The following is a 16,727-nucleotide window of genomic DNA, read 5'->3' as shown; positions in this document are numbered from 1 at the left end:
CCTCCGAACCACCGGCGGCGCTGCGGTCCCACGTCGCCGCTCTACCCCCGCCCCCCCCCCCGCCCCCTGCCCTTCCCTCTTTGGTGCGAGCAAGGCGGGGCGGGGCGCGGGGAGGGGGGAGGCCGCTCTATCCCCGCCCCGCCGCGCCTCGCTGGTGCGCGGCGTCCGTTTCCGGGTCGGGGCGGGGTGTAAATCGGGCCGCTCCCGCCGCCCCCTCCCAGACCCGCCGCGGCCGCCGCAGCAGGAGCAGCCGCCGCCGCCGCCTCCCGCCGCCATCCCGCCCGCCCGCCCCGGCGCGCTCCCTCTCCCCCCCCACCTCCCTCCCCTCCTCCCCGCCCCCCCTCCCTCCTCCCGCTCCGCCCGGAGCGCCCTTCTCCCGCCGCCGTTACCGGCGCCGCTCCAGGTAGGCCCGACCCTTCCCCACGCCGCCTCCCGACCCCTTTCCCAAAACCCTCCTCCCCCCGCTCCGCGCCGCCATCCGGCGCCGACTTCCACAGCGGCCGCGGAGCCGCGGCCTCGCGTAGCTCCCCTGCGCCGCCCGCCGCCGCCCGCCGCGGGCCGCGCCCTCACGCCAGCCCGCGGCCTACGTGCGGCCTAGTCGCGGCCTAGGCCGCGGCCTGCGCGCGCGCTGCGCCGCCGCCGGCGGGGGGGTGGGGGGCGCCGCTGCCCCTCCCGCCCCTCCCCCCCGCCCCCCCCGGGACCGGGGGGGGCCGGGGACCCGCGTGCGTCACATGGCGCCGCCACCCCCTCCCCCCCGCCCGGTACCGAGCCGTTGGGGGGGGGGCACCGGGGGAGGGGGGGATTTTTTTTTTTTTCCTTTTTTGTGCTTTTTTTCCCTTCACTTTTGTGTTTTGTTTTTGTTTTTTTTTTTAACTGCCGGGCCCGGTTTTGCCGCCATCCCGAGGGTTTGGGTTTTTTTGTTTTTTTTTTGTTTTTTTTTCTTCCCGGCCCGGTTTATGGGATGGGGACCCCCCACACCCCCCCGGGACCGGCCCGGTTCGGAGCCGCGACCCCGGGCCGGGCTCTGCCCGCTCCCCTCCCGATGCCGGGACGATTTTAGAGCCCCGGAGCCGGTTCCCCCCCGCCGTCTCCGGCCCGGTTTGGGCTCCAGAACCGCCCCCAGCTCCTCGGGACCGAGCTGGGGCTGAGCCGCGCTCCCGGGACTCGGCCGGTTTCCCCTCTCCGGGGTCCGGGCCCAGTTTAGAGCCGCGATCCCGGGACTGGGGATCCCCCCCTCGTCCCCCCTTCTGGACGGGCCCGGTCTGGAGGCTCAATCCCGGGCCCGGGGGTCCGTCCATGGCCCCCGCATTCCCCCCTGGGCCAACGAACCGGGATCTCCAGCCCCGGGCTTATTTTTAAACACCCCCCCCTCCCTGGCCACAGGGATGAGCTGGTTTTGGAGCCAAATGTCTTCCGGCAACCAGTTCCCCCTACCAAAACGGTCCCAGTTTGGGGCTGGGATTCTGAGTGGGGAGGCCCACGGGTGGGTTTTTGATCCCGGTACAGGCAGGGGCCCGGCCTTCCACGTGCACTGTGGGGACAGGCAGGGCTGCCTGTCCAGACGGAGGTAAGGAGAAGTTTGGCTTGCCGTCAGCCCGGGTCGGAGCGACGGCTGCCCGCCGGCCTCGGCCTTCCCCGCACGGCTTCGCTTCTCCCTTTGCGTAACCCCCCGGCAGGTTTGGTCGGCTCCTTTTGTCCCCGGCAGGCTGCGAGGTGGCCCCGTAACCAACCCAAGCTCGTTCGACTGGCAAAACCGCTGCTAGGAAAGCAAATTAATGCTAACGAAGGCGAACTGGGACGCTGAACTGGTGGGAGGAGGAGGAGTGGGTTCGGAGCCGGAGAGACGGCGGCGGGTGCCAGCGAGGCTCCTGCCACCTCCGGTGAACTGGGAAACTCGTAAACAACCAACTCGTGGGCTCGGGTCTAGACTCTCCTCCTCGCTCTGTCGCTGCCGGGCTGGGATCTTGAGCCCTTCTTTCCAAACTAGGCAAACGGGCGCTTTTTTGGATCCGACGGGTTGTCAGGCTGAGTTTTATGGAAGCTGTAACTCCTCGCTATGGCAAAAAAAAAAATCCTCCGTGCCAGTGGCTTCCCCTTAAAAGAGCATTAACCCGGAGCGCGGCAGTGCTGCCTGCTTGGCACGGTCCCCTGCCAGATTAATCCCCCTGCCCTCGCCCCGGCTTCATCTTTCCCTGGGCTTGGTTAAACTTTGATGGGATGGTGACCAGCTGGACTGGAAAAAAAAAAAAGGAGCTGAAATTTAGTTTATTTAATTTATTTTTAAAGTTAAATGGCTGACCAGCCGAGCTGCTGGCCGGTTGCGGTGTTTTGCAACTGCTGTCGACTCAGGCCGCAGGTTGTTTGAAACATGATCGTGTGCTCATGTGGCCTTATCTGGTTTGAGTAAATCAACTTGGAAACCAGTCTGAAAGGCCTCCCCACGCAGGCTCAGGGTGCAGATAAGTTATTTTTTCTTTTTTTTTTTTCTCAACAGCCTTGTTCCCTAAGTGGGTTAAACCAAAGGGAGACAGGGCGGTCGCTCTGTCTGGTGTGTGTCCACACACAGCTGTGGAGGAAAGCTCCTAATCTAGATTAAGGTGTGGGGCTCGCAAGTAGAGGCAAGTTTCCTGGAGCTGTAGGCAAAGCCTCTGTGAGGAGTGGGGCTGGAAGGAGGCAGGGGATGAGCGAGACCTTTGCGGCTCTGGCTGTTGCTCGATGCAGGTGGGATTGTGCCAGTTCAGACCATCCGCCCTGGAAAACGCCTGGCAGGAGGAGCAGCCTGTTGGGGAGCTGAACCGCCACGGATCGGCTTTCCTGATTGCTGCTTGGAGAGGAGCATGGCCTTAAAACTGCCAGGGGGATATTCAGAGGGAGAAGGAAAGATAATGGGCCTTGAATCCCCCTGGGATGGGTCTGAAACTGGCTGGGGAGGGTTGGCAGAGCCCCTCAAACGCAACCTCTCTCTCCTTCCTAGCTCCACTCGCCCAGTGACCAAAGATCTGACCACTGACGAAGCCTGACTCAACCCAACGCAGCTCAAGATGGACACCGGTGTCATTGAAGGTGGTTTAAATGTCACGCTCACCATCCGACTACTCATGCACGGAAAGGTACGTGTCCGCGGGACGCGGGGCCGTGCCGAAACCCCCTCACTCGCCGCAGGGGTGGACCTTCCGGCAGAGCGGATGGAGGCTGAGTGCTTCCACGGCAGTAAATATCGGTCGGACGTCTCGGAGCTGCCTCGTTATTGCAGCCATTAGGCAGCGGTGTTAGGAATGTGCTCCTTGGCACCGGGCCGGCTCCTGGATATCTCATGACGAGCGAGGCGGTGCTTTAAAAGCGCAGCACATCAATAAAAATAACAGCCCAGGATGGGGGGGGAAAAGTGACCCGATGGAAAGCTCGGCTGGGAGCAAGGTGTTGGTACCTCTACAGGGGGACAGCTGGGGTCCTGAGCAACTTGTTTTGGCTGTGAAAAGGGCTTGTTGAAGCTTGGGACTCCTGGAGTTTTTTTAAGCACTGGCTAATTGTTGCTTTTGTTTCCATCCCAGGAGGTGGGAAGCATCATTGGGAAGGTAAGTGAGCAACAAACCCCCTCGCCCTGCCTCCCTTTTCCCCTGTCCCCCACTGCCCGGCACAGCACGGCCGCACTAACGCCTCTCCCTTCTCTTCCTCCGCGCAGAAAGGGGAGTCCGTGAAGAAGATGCGCGAGGAGGTGAGTCCCGGGGCCAGGAGGGTCGGGGGGATTTGGGTGGGATCCGTCGGGGCCGCGGTGGCGCGGACCTTAAAAGGAATTTGCAGGCAGTGCGGTGCCAGCGGCACCGGCAGCAGATGGGAGCCAGCGGGCGCGAGGCATGCTGGGAGGTGTAGGCAGGGCCGGGGCAGGAAGCCGAGGAGGCTAAGATGGCTGCCCGGAGCCGAGCGGGGAGGGAGGGAGGATTCATCACTGGCGGTGGATCCCGGGGGACCCCGGCTGCCCCACGCAGAACCGAGCTGGGCACATAGACCCGCCACTGCTTTTGGGGGGGTCCACGTGGGGGCCCTGACGTCTGCTCGCTTTCCTCCTGCAGAGCGGTGCTCGCATTAACATCTCAGAAGGGAACTGCCCCGAACGGATCATCACCCTCGCTGGACCCACCAATGCCATCTTCAAAGCTTTTGCGATGATCATTGACAAACTGGAAGAGGTGCGTCTGCGGCCTCGAGCCCCCCCTGCCTGCAGCGAGCAGGCAGCGGGCTGCTGTCCCTGCCTGCAGTCACCCTTTGCCCCGTCCTCGGATAAATAGACCCTGGGATCTGCCCCAGAGCGTGCTGCGGGGCCCAGAGCATGAGGAAAAGCTCTTCCCTGGGGATGAGCAGTGGGATGGGCTTGTTCTGCATGGGCTAGCGGTGTTTTCCCTGTGGGGCTTGATCTTTGCCCAGCTGTGAGCAGGGTCAAGGTCCAGGTAGTGACACTTCCCCGTGTGCGCTCAGTCATCCTTAAGCGGCTGCTTGCTGAGTGCCAGAGCCCCGCAGGGACTTCCCTGGGCTGAAAACACCACGTGGCCACTGGTTAAACAGCTTAAAACAGAGCAGGGCTTCGAAACTCCCCTGGCTTCTTTCATCCTCCTGCATGGTGCTGCTGGTTCCCCTTCGGCATGCCTTGATGGGCAGCGGGGGCTTGGCTCCATCTCTGGCCCTGCTGAGGAGGGGACCTGGGCGTGCAGCTGCGCAGCGCTGCAGGAGGAGCTGCATCGTGGCCCCGGTCCGTTGAATCGGTGGCTTCTGGGGGAGAAGTTGATCCTGGATAACCCGGATCCTGGCTGTGGGCATTAGAGCCTGCTAAGGGCTGTGGTGTCGAGGAGCTTTCCATCCTGCTCTGCATTGTTTGGAAGGCGTGAGCGCGCCTCGCCTGCTGCGGGGCAGAGCTCCGTGGCCCTCACCTCGCCTGTGGGGGTAAAAATCCTGTTTCTGTTTGGATTTGGGACCCTTCCCTGGGAGGAGACAGCCCAGCGCCGGCGGATCTGTCCCTAAGGCCTTTCTGCTCTTGCCGCTGCCTAAAAGGCCGCTGGGCTCAGAGCTGTTTCTGTCGTACCCTGAGAGCTGGAGTCCTCTGAGGGCTCCCCATCCGAGCGTGGCTCCTGGCTGCTGGTGCTCTGAGCGCTGGGCTCAGAGTTAAAGCTTTTATTTTAGTAGGTCAGTTGAGCCGTGGCCTTGTGCCTCCCTTCCCCCTGCCAGCACGTGACCGCTGTAATCGGCACTGGACTTGTTTTTCCCTGGAGCTGCTCCTGCCCTGATCCCCCGTTACAACGGGAAGCTCCATGCTGAACCGGGAGCTGTGGGCGCACCAAGCCCCCACCCGCTTGTCCCCCTCCAGCACCGGCACAGCCGGTTCCCATTTGGCTGCGACGTGACCCAGCTGGTGCCTCTGCGCTGGGCTGGTGGGGGTTAAACCCCCACTTTCATTGAGACAACAGAGTTTGGCTGCTTCTTCCTTCCCCGCAATGTCGCCCTGTCATTTCTGGGCTGCTAACAAAGTCCTGGGAAATAAGACTGGGAGAGCCTCGGGGTCACCTTGGCCCGGCCTGCCCATGCCAGCGTCATCCTCTCTGTCCCTCTGCCGGGCACGTCACCTCCCTGCGTGCCATTCTGGCGAGGGCACCGCGCTGGGCTGACCCCTCTGAGTAACTCCTCTTCCTCGCAGGACATCAGCAGCTCCATGACCAACAGTACAGCTGCCAGCCGGCCCCCGGTCACCCTCCGGCTCGTGGTACCCGCCAGCCAGTGCGGTTCCCTCATTGGAAAAGGAGGTTGCAAGATCAAAGAGATAAGAGAGGTGTGTGTTGGCCAGCCCGGAGGGGGATGCACGGGGTCTGGGTGCCCCCAGGGGCAAATCCTTGTGTCAGCCCCCACCCCGGGTGGTACCACATAGTAGAGACGTGGCATCGTTCGACTTTTTTAGAGCTCCTTGTATTTTTAGTGCTTGTGAAACTGAGACTTGGGGCAGACCCTCCCCTTCTCGACACTGTTCCCCACAGTGGGATGCCTGGGTTCTTGCTCCCCCCTTCCCTGGGCTCTCAATCGCCCCCCCCCCCCCCCCCCGCAAGCCTTTTCCCAGTTGTTGGAGGGGGGGAATGCGCTGCCAGGCCTGCGCTGCCCTCGGTAACCCAGCGCTGCCGACCGTGGGCTGCTGGGGGATTAATTCTGTCCAGCTCTGCTGGCTGCAGAGACAGGCTTGACTTGGGTTACAGGGAAAAGCTGCAGCCCAGGTCCTTCTCTCCTGCCCCGGGCTCCTGATGACCAAATTATTTCCAGCTAGGATTAAAGGACTTTATTTTTGGGGAAAGGGGCGGGGGGGAGGACAAGTTTTGGCTATGTATAACCCATCCACGGGGTTTGTTGCTGAGGTCACAGCCCTCGCTGGGGTCTGACCGCCTATTTTTAACCGTAAACTTTGCAGAGCACGGGGGCACAGGTCCAGGTGGCAGGAGACATGCTGCCCAACTCGACTGAGCGAGCCATCACCATCGCTGGGATCCCACAGTCCATCATCGAGTGCGTCAAACAGATCTGCGTCGTCATGCTTGAGGTAGGGCCTCCCCGCGGGCCCGTTTTTTCCCCCGGGGAGGCACGTGCAGCGCAGGGATCCCCGCTGCCCTTGGCGAGCTGTGGCCCTCCTAGCAAGTGGAAGCTGCTGAGGACAGAGAAATGGCTGCTGGGGGATAAAGGGATAGCTGGGGATTACGGCCTCATCCAGGTGAGGCTTGGAGCTGCTTAAAACCGGGGTCGAGCCAGGCCCTTAAGAGCTGCTCGCCACCTAATGGTGTTGCCCACGGCTCCGTGGTGACACGTTGTGCTGCCCAGCACGGTGACACTGAGCAGCAGCATCCTGCTGTCCCAAGCCTCCCTCGTGCGCTGCTCTGCGCCTTGGGTATCTTCCCTCAGCCCTGTGCCTGGCGTGGGCGAGAAATAGGATTGCTCTGTGTCCTCCTAAATGGCTGATTTAAACCCAAAGCAGAGCGTTGGGGTGCAGGGAGGGGATTGTCAGTGCTGGTGGCACTCGGTGTCTAACTTCTCCTCTCTGCCTGTCACCCAGTCTCCCCCGAAGGGCGTCACCATCCCGTACCGACCCAAGCCATCCAGCTCTCCTGTCATCTTTGCAGGCGGTCAGGTAAGGCCTCTCCTCTGCTCCTGGGGTATGGGGTGGGGAGAGGAAGGGGGTGTCTTACCGAGCTGCCACGCTGCCAGCGCACATCAGCCGCTCTGCGTGCCTGTCACCCATGCCGCTTCCTCTGGCGGAGAGCGGCTCTGCTTGGCCTCGGCCTCCCAGAGCCCGCTCCGAGCCTTCCTTGCTGAGCTCAGAGGGATGGAAGAGGGCAGAGGTGGGATGGGGGGGGGGGGGGGGGCGGGCAAAAATGCTGATTTGGGGAGGAGGGGGTGCTGGCAAACAGCTCTGGAGTTAACCAGCCAAAAAAAGGAAAAGAATCCTGTGTGGTGGTGGGGGATTTGAATCAGGCCGAGACTCCAGCTGCCAAATGCAGGCTCTGCCCCTCTGCCTGGGGCTGGCTCTGAGGACTCGGCATGACCCGTTGTGGGTGACCGGCCCAGAGGGTTGGGGGGGGTTCTCTGCTCTCCGGGGCTGGCTCTTGGGGTGCAGAGGCTTAGCCTGGGGTGTGGAAAGGTTTCATCTCGCACGAGGGGAGGGTGTCAGATAGGAGTAGCCATCAGGTGATGTGGGATTTAGTCCCTCCTGCGCTGAGCTGATCCAGGGGAGTTGCTTGCTCCCTGCTGCTGAGCCGGGTTACAGGTGACAGGGCTCCCTTGGGATCCTGTCTGCTGTAAAGCCCTGAAGCCCCCTGGCCCTCTTTGGGGTGGGGGGTGCTGGCTGGGCGTCCTTGCCCATGGTCCCATCCAGGCCGCTGGGCAGGACGGGCTCAGGCCCGGGTGCGGGTCACCCGCTCCCCACCCTGCGGTTCCCAGGGCTGCCGTAACGCTTGGAGAAAACGCGGCGACTCGTGCAAACGTATCCGCTGCCTTCCTGCTATCAGGGAGACCCCTCCGGGGTGGGCTCCGGCAGGGCCTGGAGCCCCTAGCCGGCCCAGGGACCTGCGCAGGCAGGGTCCGGCATTGTCGATGGAGGCCTCCGTAGGCAGGGAAGGGGGTAGCTGCCGCTGGCCTCCCCGAGAGCCAGGCCTGACTCTGCTCTTCCCCCCCACCCCCCCGCCAGGCTGGCACGCCATGCTTGTTTTGGGGACGGACCTGCCGCTGTCCCCTTCCTCGCCTCGGCCCCCCCACCCACCCTTTGCCCTCCCTGCCTCTTCCTCCTCCCCTCCCTGAACCCGGTCAGCCCCCCCTGCCTCTCCGACAGCTTCTCCTGCCGCTCTGCGCCCCGGGGGAAGTGCCTGGCCGGTACCTCCGTGCCCTCCACGCCTTTTGCAAGCGGAGGGCTGTACCGTGCGGCCCCCCCGTGGCGCGGGAGCAGGCCGCCTTCCCCGTTAGAGCAGTGAGGAGCAGGCTTCCCACGGCCACGCATCTCTTCCCTCCCTTACCCTTTCTTCTCCCCCCTCCTTCTCTTCCACCCCTCTCCCCTGGCCCAGGGCCGCGGCCAGCCCCATGCAGCCGTCCGGGCCCCGCTCCCGGTGGTGTTGCGCTCTGTCTTTGCAGCTCAGAGTCGTGTGTAGAGCAGGGTTAGCCCTCGAAAAGCAGAGCTAATGTCGATGTGACTTTGGTGTTAGCGGAAGGTTTCGGATTGACAGCCCTGGAGACTGAAGTCCTCTAATTTATCCACAGGACAGGTACAGCAGCGGCAGTGCGAGCTACCCCCACACCGCCCCATCCATGTGCCTCAACTCTGACTTGGAGGGACCACCTCAGGAGGTGAGAGGGGAGTTCAGTCTCCACGGCCCGTTCAATCCTTGGCCTCTCTGAGACTGCCAACAAGGGTGGCATCCCCGTCCCCGTCCCCCAAAACCGTCAACGGTGGCTTTTGTGCTGTGGACTCCTGTCCACTGGGAACTGGACTCTGAGCCCACCAACCTCTCCTCACGCAGGCCACCCGGCAGCCACTGCATGGCAACGAACTTGGGCCAATTCCAGCCTGGGCTGCAGTTCTTCCGGTGACCTGGAAGTGAGGCTGTGTACCCCCCTCTCCCCTTCCTATCCCACCCACCCCCACCTGCCCGGCCCCCCCCAACCCCCCCAAACCTTAGCCAGCCAGGCCCCAGCCAGTGACTCGCCCTTTCTGGGTAGCTTCAGGAGGAATCTGAAGTCTGTGGCTGTCCCTTAACCTCAAGACATGGAATTGTGGCAGGTCAGGCACTCAGCCTTGTTACCCCCCCCCCCCCCCCCCGAATGCCTCTCTTTTGCCTTGTCTAGCATCGGTAGCCAGCTCCAGCATTTACCTCTAGCTTGCCCGGTGACGTTTTCCTAGGCGTGCGGAAGTGACGAGAGGACTCGGAAACGGGACTTTTTTTTTTGGGGGGGGCTGCTGGGCCGGGGAGAGGAGGGGCCGGGAGCTAGCAGGGCTGGCGGGGGCGTTGGAGATCTTCCCCTGTCGGCGAGGCGGGGGGCGCAGGGCTAGAAGCATTGTCGGACTCCACCACACCATACATCTTCATCAAGATCCCAGCCGTTCTGTTTTTGTCTGCCACTTTTTTTTTTGGGGGGGACGGCGCCATACTGTCCACTCCCTCCCTGTAACCGCCACGTAAGGCCAATTCAAGTAACCGCCCGTCTAGAAACTGCTTGTTACAGCATTTATCCGTCCCCTGCCTCTCCCTGCCCCACTTCCCTCGCCCCGGAGAACTCTCCACCTTGGCTCTCTGACTTCCTGGCTAGTTGAAATCTGTCTGTCCCTGGGTGGCTGTCCGATGGTTGTTAATAGGACTGTTTTCCTCCTTTTGTAGGCCTATACCATTCAAGGACAGTATGCCATTCCACAGCCAGATGTAAGTTTTGTTTACAACTTCTTGTCTTGAAATCCACCCTCTTCCTCCCCCCTTCCAAAATTTTCTCCGTGCTTTCTCGACTCAAGCCGCTAGCCGTCAGCTTGGCCTGAATACTCAATCCGAACTCCCCCCCAAAAAACTCACATCCCTCCAATTCGCCCTCCTGCAGCCAGCTTCACCCGGTCTCAGATCTCTCCTTTTTCCTTCCCCGCCTTCTTTCTGACACTTCCCTCCTCCTATATATATTTTTTTTTTTTTTTTTTTTTCTCCGACCCACCTCTCCCTGGCTTGGCATTTCACACCAGCTCTGGCTTTTCCCTTGCCCCCTCCTGCCTCTTGAATTTGGCACGCAGCCCATCAAGAGAAAACAAAAACAGCACATGATGGTTCACTGTCACGGTGGTTCTCCTGGGGCAGGGGACAGCTGGCCCAGCGAGCGGTCGCAGGTGGCAGTTGGGGAGGGGGAGGTGTTGGATCCGGCCCGGCCCAGGCTGCTGCCAGCCTGTCGGGGACCGTTTGGGAGAGGAGTGACAGTCCAGGCAGCGGCCGCCTCTCCCGTGGGCGCTGTCCCGGCTTGCTGTCGGACACCACCATCCTCTGGCACCCATGCTCATCCCGTAGGCTCGTTGCAGGCTCGGCAGGGGCCGATCCGTGCTCTTGGTACCCTTAGAGCAGTGAGGGGGGGGCTCTGACGCGCCAGGCCAGGGAGGAGAAGGGCTAGGAGGAAGCTGGGCTAAGAGCTACTCCGGGGGCTGAACTGAGCCGGGCTCCATCCCCATCTCCCTTCGTGGCACCCCTGTCCCCCCGCTGCTGCTCCCTGCATGGTGTGGTGTGAGCACCCCACCGTCTTGTCTCTCCTGCTCCTCTCTGCTTCTCTCCCTGAGCTCCTTTCATACCTCGCTTCACCAGGGGGTGGGCGCAGCCCACCTTGGCCTGGTGCCTTCCTCCTCTCCGTGCGGAGAGGGCCGTGCCGGGTACAGAGGGGCCGGGGGGGACCCGGTGCCACTGGCAGTGTCTGTGTTGATGTGCGTGCTGTGTGAGTCCTGGCCCCCCTTGGGCTTGGGAAATGGCTAACATCAGCCTTTTTCTTTCTCTTTTTTTTTTCCCCCCTCTAGCTGACCAAGCTGCACCAGTTGGCAATGCAACAGTCACACTTTCCAATGTCTCATGGCAACACTGGATTCAGTGGTATGGAAACTCCTTCTCTCTTCTGTACGCTAGCGTGGGCCAAAGGCCAGCCCGCGAGCCGCCGCTTGGCTCCTCTCTAACGGGGCCTCCGCTTGGGTCTCGCGCTCTCAAACAAAACCAAACCAAACATTCCCCCAGAGCCGAGCCCGACCAGGTAATGATTTTTTTTGTCGCGACGTCTCTGGGGGCGACTTGGTACCGGCCTCTGCGAGTCGCGGGGGGCCGCAGAGGGTAGAGAAAAAAAAAAAAAAAAAACAAGCCACCGAGCAGGCAGGGCCTCCATGCTGCTTTCCTTCCTTTTCACCCCCATCCTCCACAGCTCTGCCAATGCACCGGGAGAGCCCCCGACCCGCAGCACCCTCTCTCTCCCCTCCGGCTACTCCAGTCCTGAGCAGGCAACTGTTGAGTTGTACCAAATTTGCTGTAGATTTGCTAAGATGGCTAAAATATCCATTTGGGGCTCTAAACCTGAGACAGCCAAACTCATTGTCACTTGTATCTTAACAGGCATTGAATCCAGCTCTCCAGAGGTGAAAGGCTATTGGGGTAATGATTAAAAAACAAAATCTGTAGTTATTCTATTGTGTATTAATACTGACCGGGGTCTCGTTCTCCCTGTTAAATGCTGCCCGCCTTTGTGCACGGATGGGAGGGGAAAGGGGGGGTCAAGGGGAGCCTTAGAAGGGCTGGAGGTACCGACTGGCTTGGTTGTACGTGCCCCAGAAGAAGTCAGCTGGACAGTGGAGAGCAGCAGGACTTGTTGAAGGGCTCGATCGTCCAGCGCCTGACGCTGTTAGCGAGCCTTGGGCCCCCTTGCTTTACCCCCCAACCATGCGCTGGGGAGGGGGGAGCGATTCCCTCTGCCCGAGGAGTTGCTGGAGCAGATCGCCTGCAGCAGCCGAGCCCCCGCTTGCTGCCGGTGGCAGAACTGCTGGCGAAGGGGGTGACAGCACCGCGTTAACCGCCTCGGCCGCCGGTGCGTCCCCAGGCTGCTTCGCCCCTGCCAAAGCCCTGGGGTGAGGTCTTGAGGCTCCCACCGCTCCCTGTATCAGGGAGCGAGCTGGGGAAGGGGGGGGGGAAATTTAAAAACCTAAAAAAAAAAAATCCACTTAGCGCACGTGCTTGGCCCCATCCGAGACATGAGCAGCCTCGCAGCGCCCGTGCCGGCCGGCGTAGCACTGCCCTGCCGGGCCGTGGCGGCGAGGAGGAGGAGGGGGGTAGCGTAGCCCTTCGAAGCTGGTAACGGAGCGGGCAGCGGAGCCGAGTGCCCGAATGGAGCTCCCGCAGTGAGAGTGCGCTGCTCTGGGACTGTCCTGACCGGACGGAAGATCCTGTGGTGACATCGCGGGGAGGGGGACAAGGGGGAGAGAAATTGGGGTGACCGAGGGGGGGAAAGCAGGCGAGCGGGAAGGGAGGTGGGGAGCAGCGGGGAGGGTTGGAGTAACCTCACAGCTTGCTCTGCCCTTCCCCTCCTGTTTTAAACCGTCTTCAAGGTAGCCATGAAGCTGGCAGCAAATGCTGGCTTGACTGCTGCGGTCTGTCTGTGCTGCGCCCCTCCGTCCCACCGCCTCCCCCTGACCTTCTCCCGCTTTTTCTCTGTCTCTAAGCAGGTTTGGATGCCTCCGCTCAAACCACCTCTCACGAACTCACCATTCCAAATGATGTGAGTATCCGCATGGGATCCGTCCTTTCCAGCCCACGTCGGGGAGGGAGGGTGGTGGGCAGCGGGCAGGCAGCTGCCCCCTTGGCCCTGTGGGTCACTGGGATCTTGCCCCTCTTTCTCCTAATAAAATGGGGTGTGGGGTTGCCCGTTCTCGGCTTCAGAGCTGCGGGAGGGCTTGCGGCTGCACCCCAAACCGCCTCCTCGGATCATTCCGCTGGCACCACATCCCTTCTTCCCCTTCCAGCCAGCTTTAAGGCAGAAAATGCCTTTTTCTGCCCCTTAAACTCCCCCAGGAGGTGCCAGCCCTGACCCTGTGGTGGACAAACACATGACAGGGGAGGAGGAGGAGGAGCCCTTGGCTCTTACCCGCTGCTAATGAAGCCACTTTCTCCCTCCCCCAGTTGATTGGCTGCATCATCGGGCGTCAGGGCGCCAAAATCAATGAGATCCGCCAGATGTCTGGGGCGCAGATCAAAATTGCCAATCCAGTGGAAGGATCTACTGACAGGCAGGTTACCATAACTGGATCTGCAGCGAGCATTAGCTTGGCCCAGTATCTAATTAATGTCAGGTAAGTCTCCGGGTGACGAGGCTCCGCGGGTCAGGGGGGGCTGGCACTGCGCGCCCGCGCCGTGGGGTACCGCTCCCGGGGCTGGGACCCCCCTTATGCCCCGACGCATGAGGGGAAGGGGTTTTCTCTTCCGTTTCCCCCTCCCTTTCCTTTCCCCTCCCTGTGCCTGCTGTCCTATTTTCCTGGTGCGATCGCCTCCCGGTCTGTGGGAAGCTGTAGGGTAACGGACCCGGCTGGAAAGGGATCCGGCCATGGGGCCGAAGGGAGCCTGTGGCTCCTTGAAAGCCGTGCCTGGCCCCATCAGGCTCGCGGCGGTTAGGGCTGTGCTGTTTCGATCCGGCGCTTGCGTGGCGAGGGCTTTTTCGTGGGGTGCTAGAGGAGGGACTCCCCTGGGCCCGCTCGTGGAGATCCCGAGTGTCTCCCGGTGGGATGCTGTGATGTCAGGGAGAGGAGTTGGTGATGGCTTGGCTCCCTGGAGCGGCCGGCGAGCCCCGACGGGGCCGGCTGCCTTCCCCGCAGCCCGGCGCGGGGCCTGGCCGCCTGCCCGCCATGCGGCACGCTGCGGCTCGCTCTGCCGCAGCGGGGGTTTAGGGCCCGACTCGGACTCCGTGTGCTCAGACACATCTTGCCCCGGCGTCCCGTGTCCCCTGCGGCGAGCGGGGCTGGGAGTGACGTCCTCCCCGGTCCTCGGCCCCTGGGGCTCTGGACGGCGGGAGAAGAGCCGGGCGAGCCCCGAGCCTGCACAGGGACTTGTCACCGCTCCATGTCGTGTGGGTTGACGCCAGGGTGGCACGGCAGCTCCAGCCTGCTCCCAAGCGGGAGCAGAGGAGAGGCTGCCTGCGATTTCTTTCTCTTTTTTTTTTTTTTTTTTTTTTCTGGCTTATTCCACTTGCTCCAGGCTGTGAAGGCGCCCGGCTCTGGGGGCGCCGGGGCGGCCTTGCTGCTGAGCTGACAGCTCGGGCTTGGGGCTCTGGGGTGCGCGGGGGGTCCCGGTGCGGCTCGGAGGCGAGGCCAAACCTCGCCGGGCACGACTGCGGCCTTGCCGGGCCGTTCCCTCCTTCCCTCCCTCCCTCCCCGAGCTCGGCTCGTGCGACTTTACGCTGTTTGTCCTGTGCTGCTTTTTTTTTTTTTTGTGGTGTTCCCTTCCACCCACCCGTATTTTTTTTTTTGTTTTGTTCCTTTTCTCCTCTGTTACAGTTTAGAAAGCGCTAAACCCTCCTCCCAGGCAGCCTCCGTCACGATCCCTGACCACCTCAGCATCAACCTCTCTCAACCCTCCACCCCTTCTTCTTCTTCCTCCTCCACCACCACCCCCTCGCTCGCCACAGCGGGGGCCTCCGAAGCACCCGCCAGCCTCCCCAACCCTCTTCCGACTGCCCCTTGTGTCTCCAGTCTGCTTGGCATGAAACCTGTCCCTCTCCTGGCTCTAAATGTTGTGTCTGCTGCTAAGGGTGCCTCCGCTCCAGCTGTGCCCTGTGTCACTAACAAACTGAAAGCGGAAAAGCAGAGATTTTCTCCTTACTGAGTCTGCTTGTGGCCTTAGAGGACCAGCAGATCGGTGGCAGCACGGAGACCCCGTAGAGGAGACTTGGAAGAGCAATTTTTTCTCTTTTTTTTTTTCCTCTTTTTCCTCCTCTTCCTTTTTACTCCAAAGTGAGCTTGTGATGTTTCTTAGAGTGGAGTTTTCTTGCCGGCCGAGAGACGATTTTCCCTGTGTCCCAGCCCGGCCTGGAGTCTAGTGATCTGTTCGATTCCTTCTCGATCCTGCTATCTTGTAGCCGTTGCTTTTTTTTTTTTTCCTCCTCCTTATTTTTTTTTTCCATTTTTTTTTTAGTAGCTTGGTTGCAGTCGCGGTTTGGGGGGGGGGGGGGGGGGGGGGGGGTGGAGGGAGGGGTTCGTTACCGAATAAAACGGGATTTAATTGCATTCCTGGTGACGTTGCCCACGGGCCTCGCGGCCTCGCCTGTCTCTCTTGAATGTCTGTACCTGTAATAAAGTTGCCACGGTGAGAATCTGCTCTGCTAGATCTGTGCCGACGGGGGGGCCGAGCCCCGGGGAGGGGGCCTCGCGGGGTGCCCTCTTTTTGGGGGGTTGGGCTCGCTGCCACCCAACTTGGGGTGCCCCCCCCCCCCCCAAATTGCAGGGAGGGAGAAGCTTTGAGCCGCGGAGGTGGCAGCTCCTGGGGACGCTCGGCGGGGGTTTGGGGGTGCTGGTGTTGTCCCTGCTTGCTCGGGGACACCCTTGCATCGTGTCTGTCGTCCCCGTCCCCCCCCCCCGTGCCCCCCCAAGGTGTCCCTGGTGGGGGTGCAGCCCCCCCTGCCTCGCTCTCTCCCTTCCCTACAGGAATCGCTGCCTAATTCCTGCCTGCCTGCACCCTGGGGTGCCCAGGGCACCTCGGGGTCCCCCTTCCCCTGGGGTCCCCCCCCCAAAAGCTTTGCCCCCCTGCTTGGAGCTGAGCCTGCCGGTGCGCTCGGGCCGCATCCCTCCCTCCCCGGCCGAGCTCTGGGCCCTGGGGGACCCCTCTGCCTCCATTTTGGGGGGCACAATATGGGGGGGGGCGGCAGCAGCCTGCACCCCCCCTCCTCACCGCATCTTCCCTGCCGCTTGTGCATAAAGCACCCCAACCTGCACCCCAAAAAAACCCCCACCCCCTCCTCCCTTCCCTCCTTGGGGGGCCTCTCCCCCCTCCAGGGCCCTCCCCACGGGGACGCCCTTCCTCCCCCTCGCCCCCTCCCTCCTCCTCTTCCTCCCCCCAACCCGGGGCCCCCTCTGACGCCCTTTTCTTCGTTGCAGGCTCTCCTCGGAGACCGGGGGCATGGGAAGCAGCTAGGGGCCCCGCCGCGGACCCTCGGCCTCACCTCACCATCCATCTGTGTAGTCCCTTAGCAGCCAGCCCCAGGTTTTAACTAGTTTGTAAATTTTTCGGTTCCTCCATGCTCTCCGCGGCCACTCATGAGGTTTATTTTTTGTTTGTTTTGGTTTTTTTTTTTTTTTTTTTAATTACAGCGTTTTAATTCCTTTCTCTGTTCAGCTGTTAAAAGGCTGAGCCCCAGATCTTAGTTTTATAAAGCTTCTCTCTCTCCTCCCTGCCCCCTCACCCCCACCTTCCCCCTCCCCTTTTTTCGGCTCATGAAGTTTCTGTTTTTGTCATGAAATGTAAGAGTGGAAGAGAAACATTTCAGTTTAGTTCTGTAACATCAGGAAATTTTTCAAAAAAAAAAATTAATAAAAAGATGGACTGGAGCTTTTCCTTGTGAATAGAAACTGGAGGATATTTTGGTTAATGGATCTGCCTGTCTCCGTCTTTATTTGAATCCCACCCCCCCCTTCTGCCCAGTGTTCCCAGTAGGGTTGGGGTTCCCCCTGGGGGTGGATAAAC

General features: G+C 61.5%; 1 protein-coding gene across 13 annotated transcripts; it reads left to right on the top strand.

The window, feature by feature from the left end:
- Window positions 1-192: 192 nt before the first annotated feature.
- On the top strand, window positions 193-16,636 carry PCBP2 (poly(rC) binding protein 2). 13 transcript variants are annotated; one of them, XM_087771122.1, is made up of 16 exons: window positions 193-403; window positions 2,975-3,110; window positions 3,552-3,575; window positions 3,683-3,715; window positions 4,071-4,187; window positions 5,684-5,815; window positions 6,440-6,568; window positions 7,076-7,150; window positions 8,770-8,856; window positions 9,030-9,095; window positions 9,885-9,926; window positions 11,042-11,114; window positions 11,622-11,660; window positions 12,722-12,777; window positions 13,179-13,348; window positions 16,142-16,636. In XM_087771122.1, the coding sequence occupies exons 2-16, from the start codon at window positions 3,042-3,044 to the stop codon at window positions 16,176-16,178; spliced, it is 1,149 nt and encodes a 382-aa protein (XP_087627248.1). In that variant the 5' UTR covers window positions 193-403; window positions 2,975-3,041; the 3' UTR covers window positions 16,179-16,636. The 13 variants fall into 13 exon arrangements, with proteins under 13 accessions (XP_087627248.1, XP_087627256.1, XP_087627249.1 ...); XM_087771123.1 differs by having other exon boundaries at window positions 196-403; window positions 12,725-12,777; XM_087771124.1 differs by lacking the exon at window positions 11,622-11,660 and having other exon boundaries at window positions 196-403.
- Window positions 16,637-16,727: the final 91 nt, after the last annotated feature.

The sequence above is a fragment of the Nipponia nippon genome, unplaced genomic scaffold (assembly GCF_047370975.1).
Source record: "Nipponia nippon isolate SJK-2023a ecotype South Korea unplaced genomic scaffold, ASM4737097v1 scaffold_35, whole genome shotgun sequence".
NCBI lineage: Eukaryota > Metazoa > Chordata > Aves > Pelecaniformes > Threskiornithidae > Nipponia > Nipponia nippon.
This window is presented reverse-complemented; position numbering and strand designations above follow the sequence as displayed.

Bases quoted from the DNA above. Each gene is read 5' to 3' on its own strand.
- PCBP2 (XM_087771122.1), top strand. From the start codon at position 3,042: ATGGACACCGGTGTCATTGAAGGTGGTTTAAATGTCACGCTCACCATC. The intron at 3,576-3,682 runs GTAAGTGAGCAA...TCCTCCGCGCAG, and splicing joins TGGGAAGCATCATTGGGAAG to AAAGGGGAGTCCGTGAAGAA. The intron at 11,115-11,621 runs GTATGGAAACTC...GTATCTTAACAG, and splicing joins TGGCAACACTGGATTCAGTG to GCATTGAATCCAGCTCTCCA.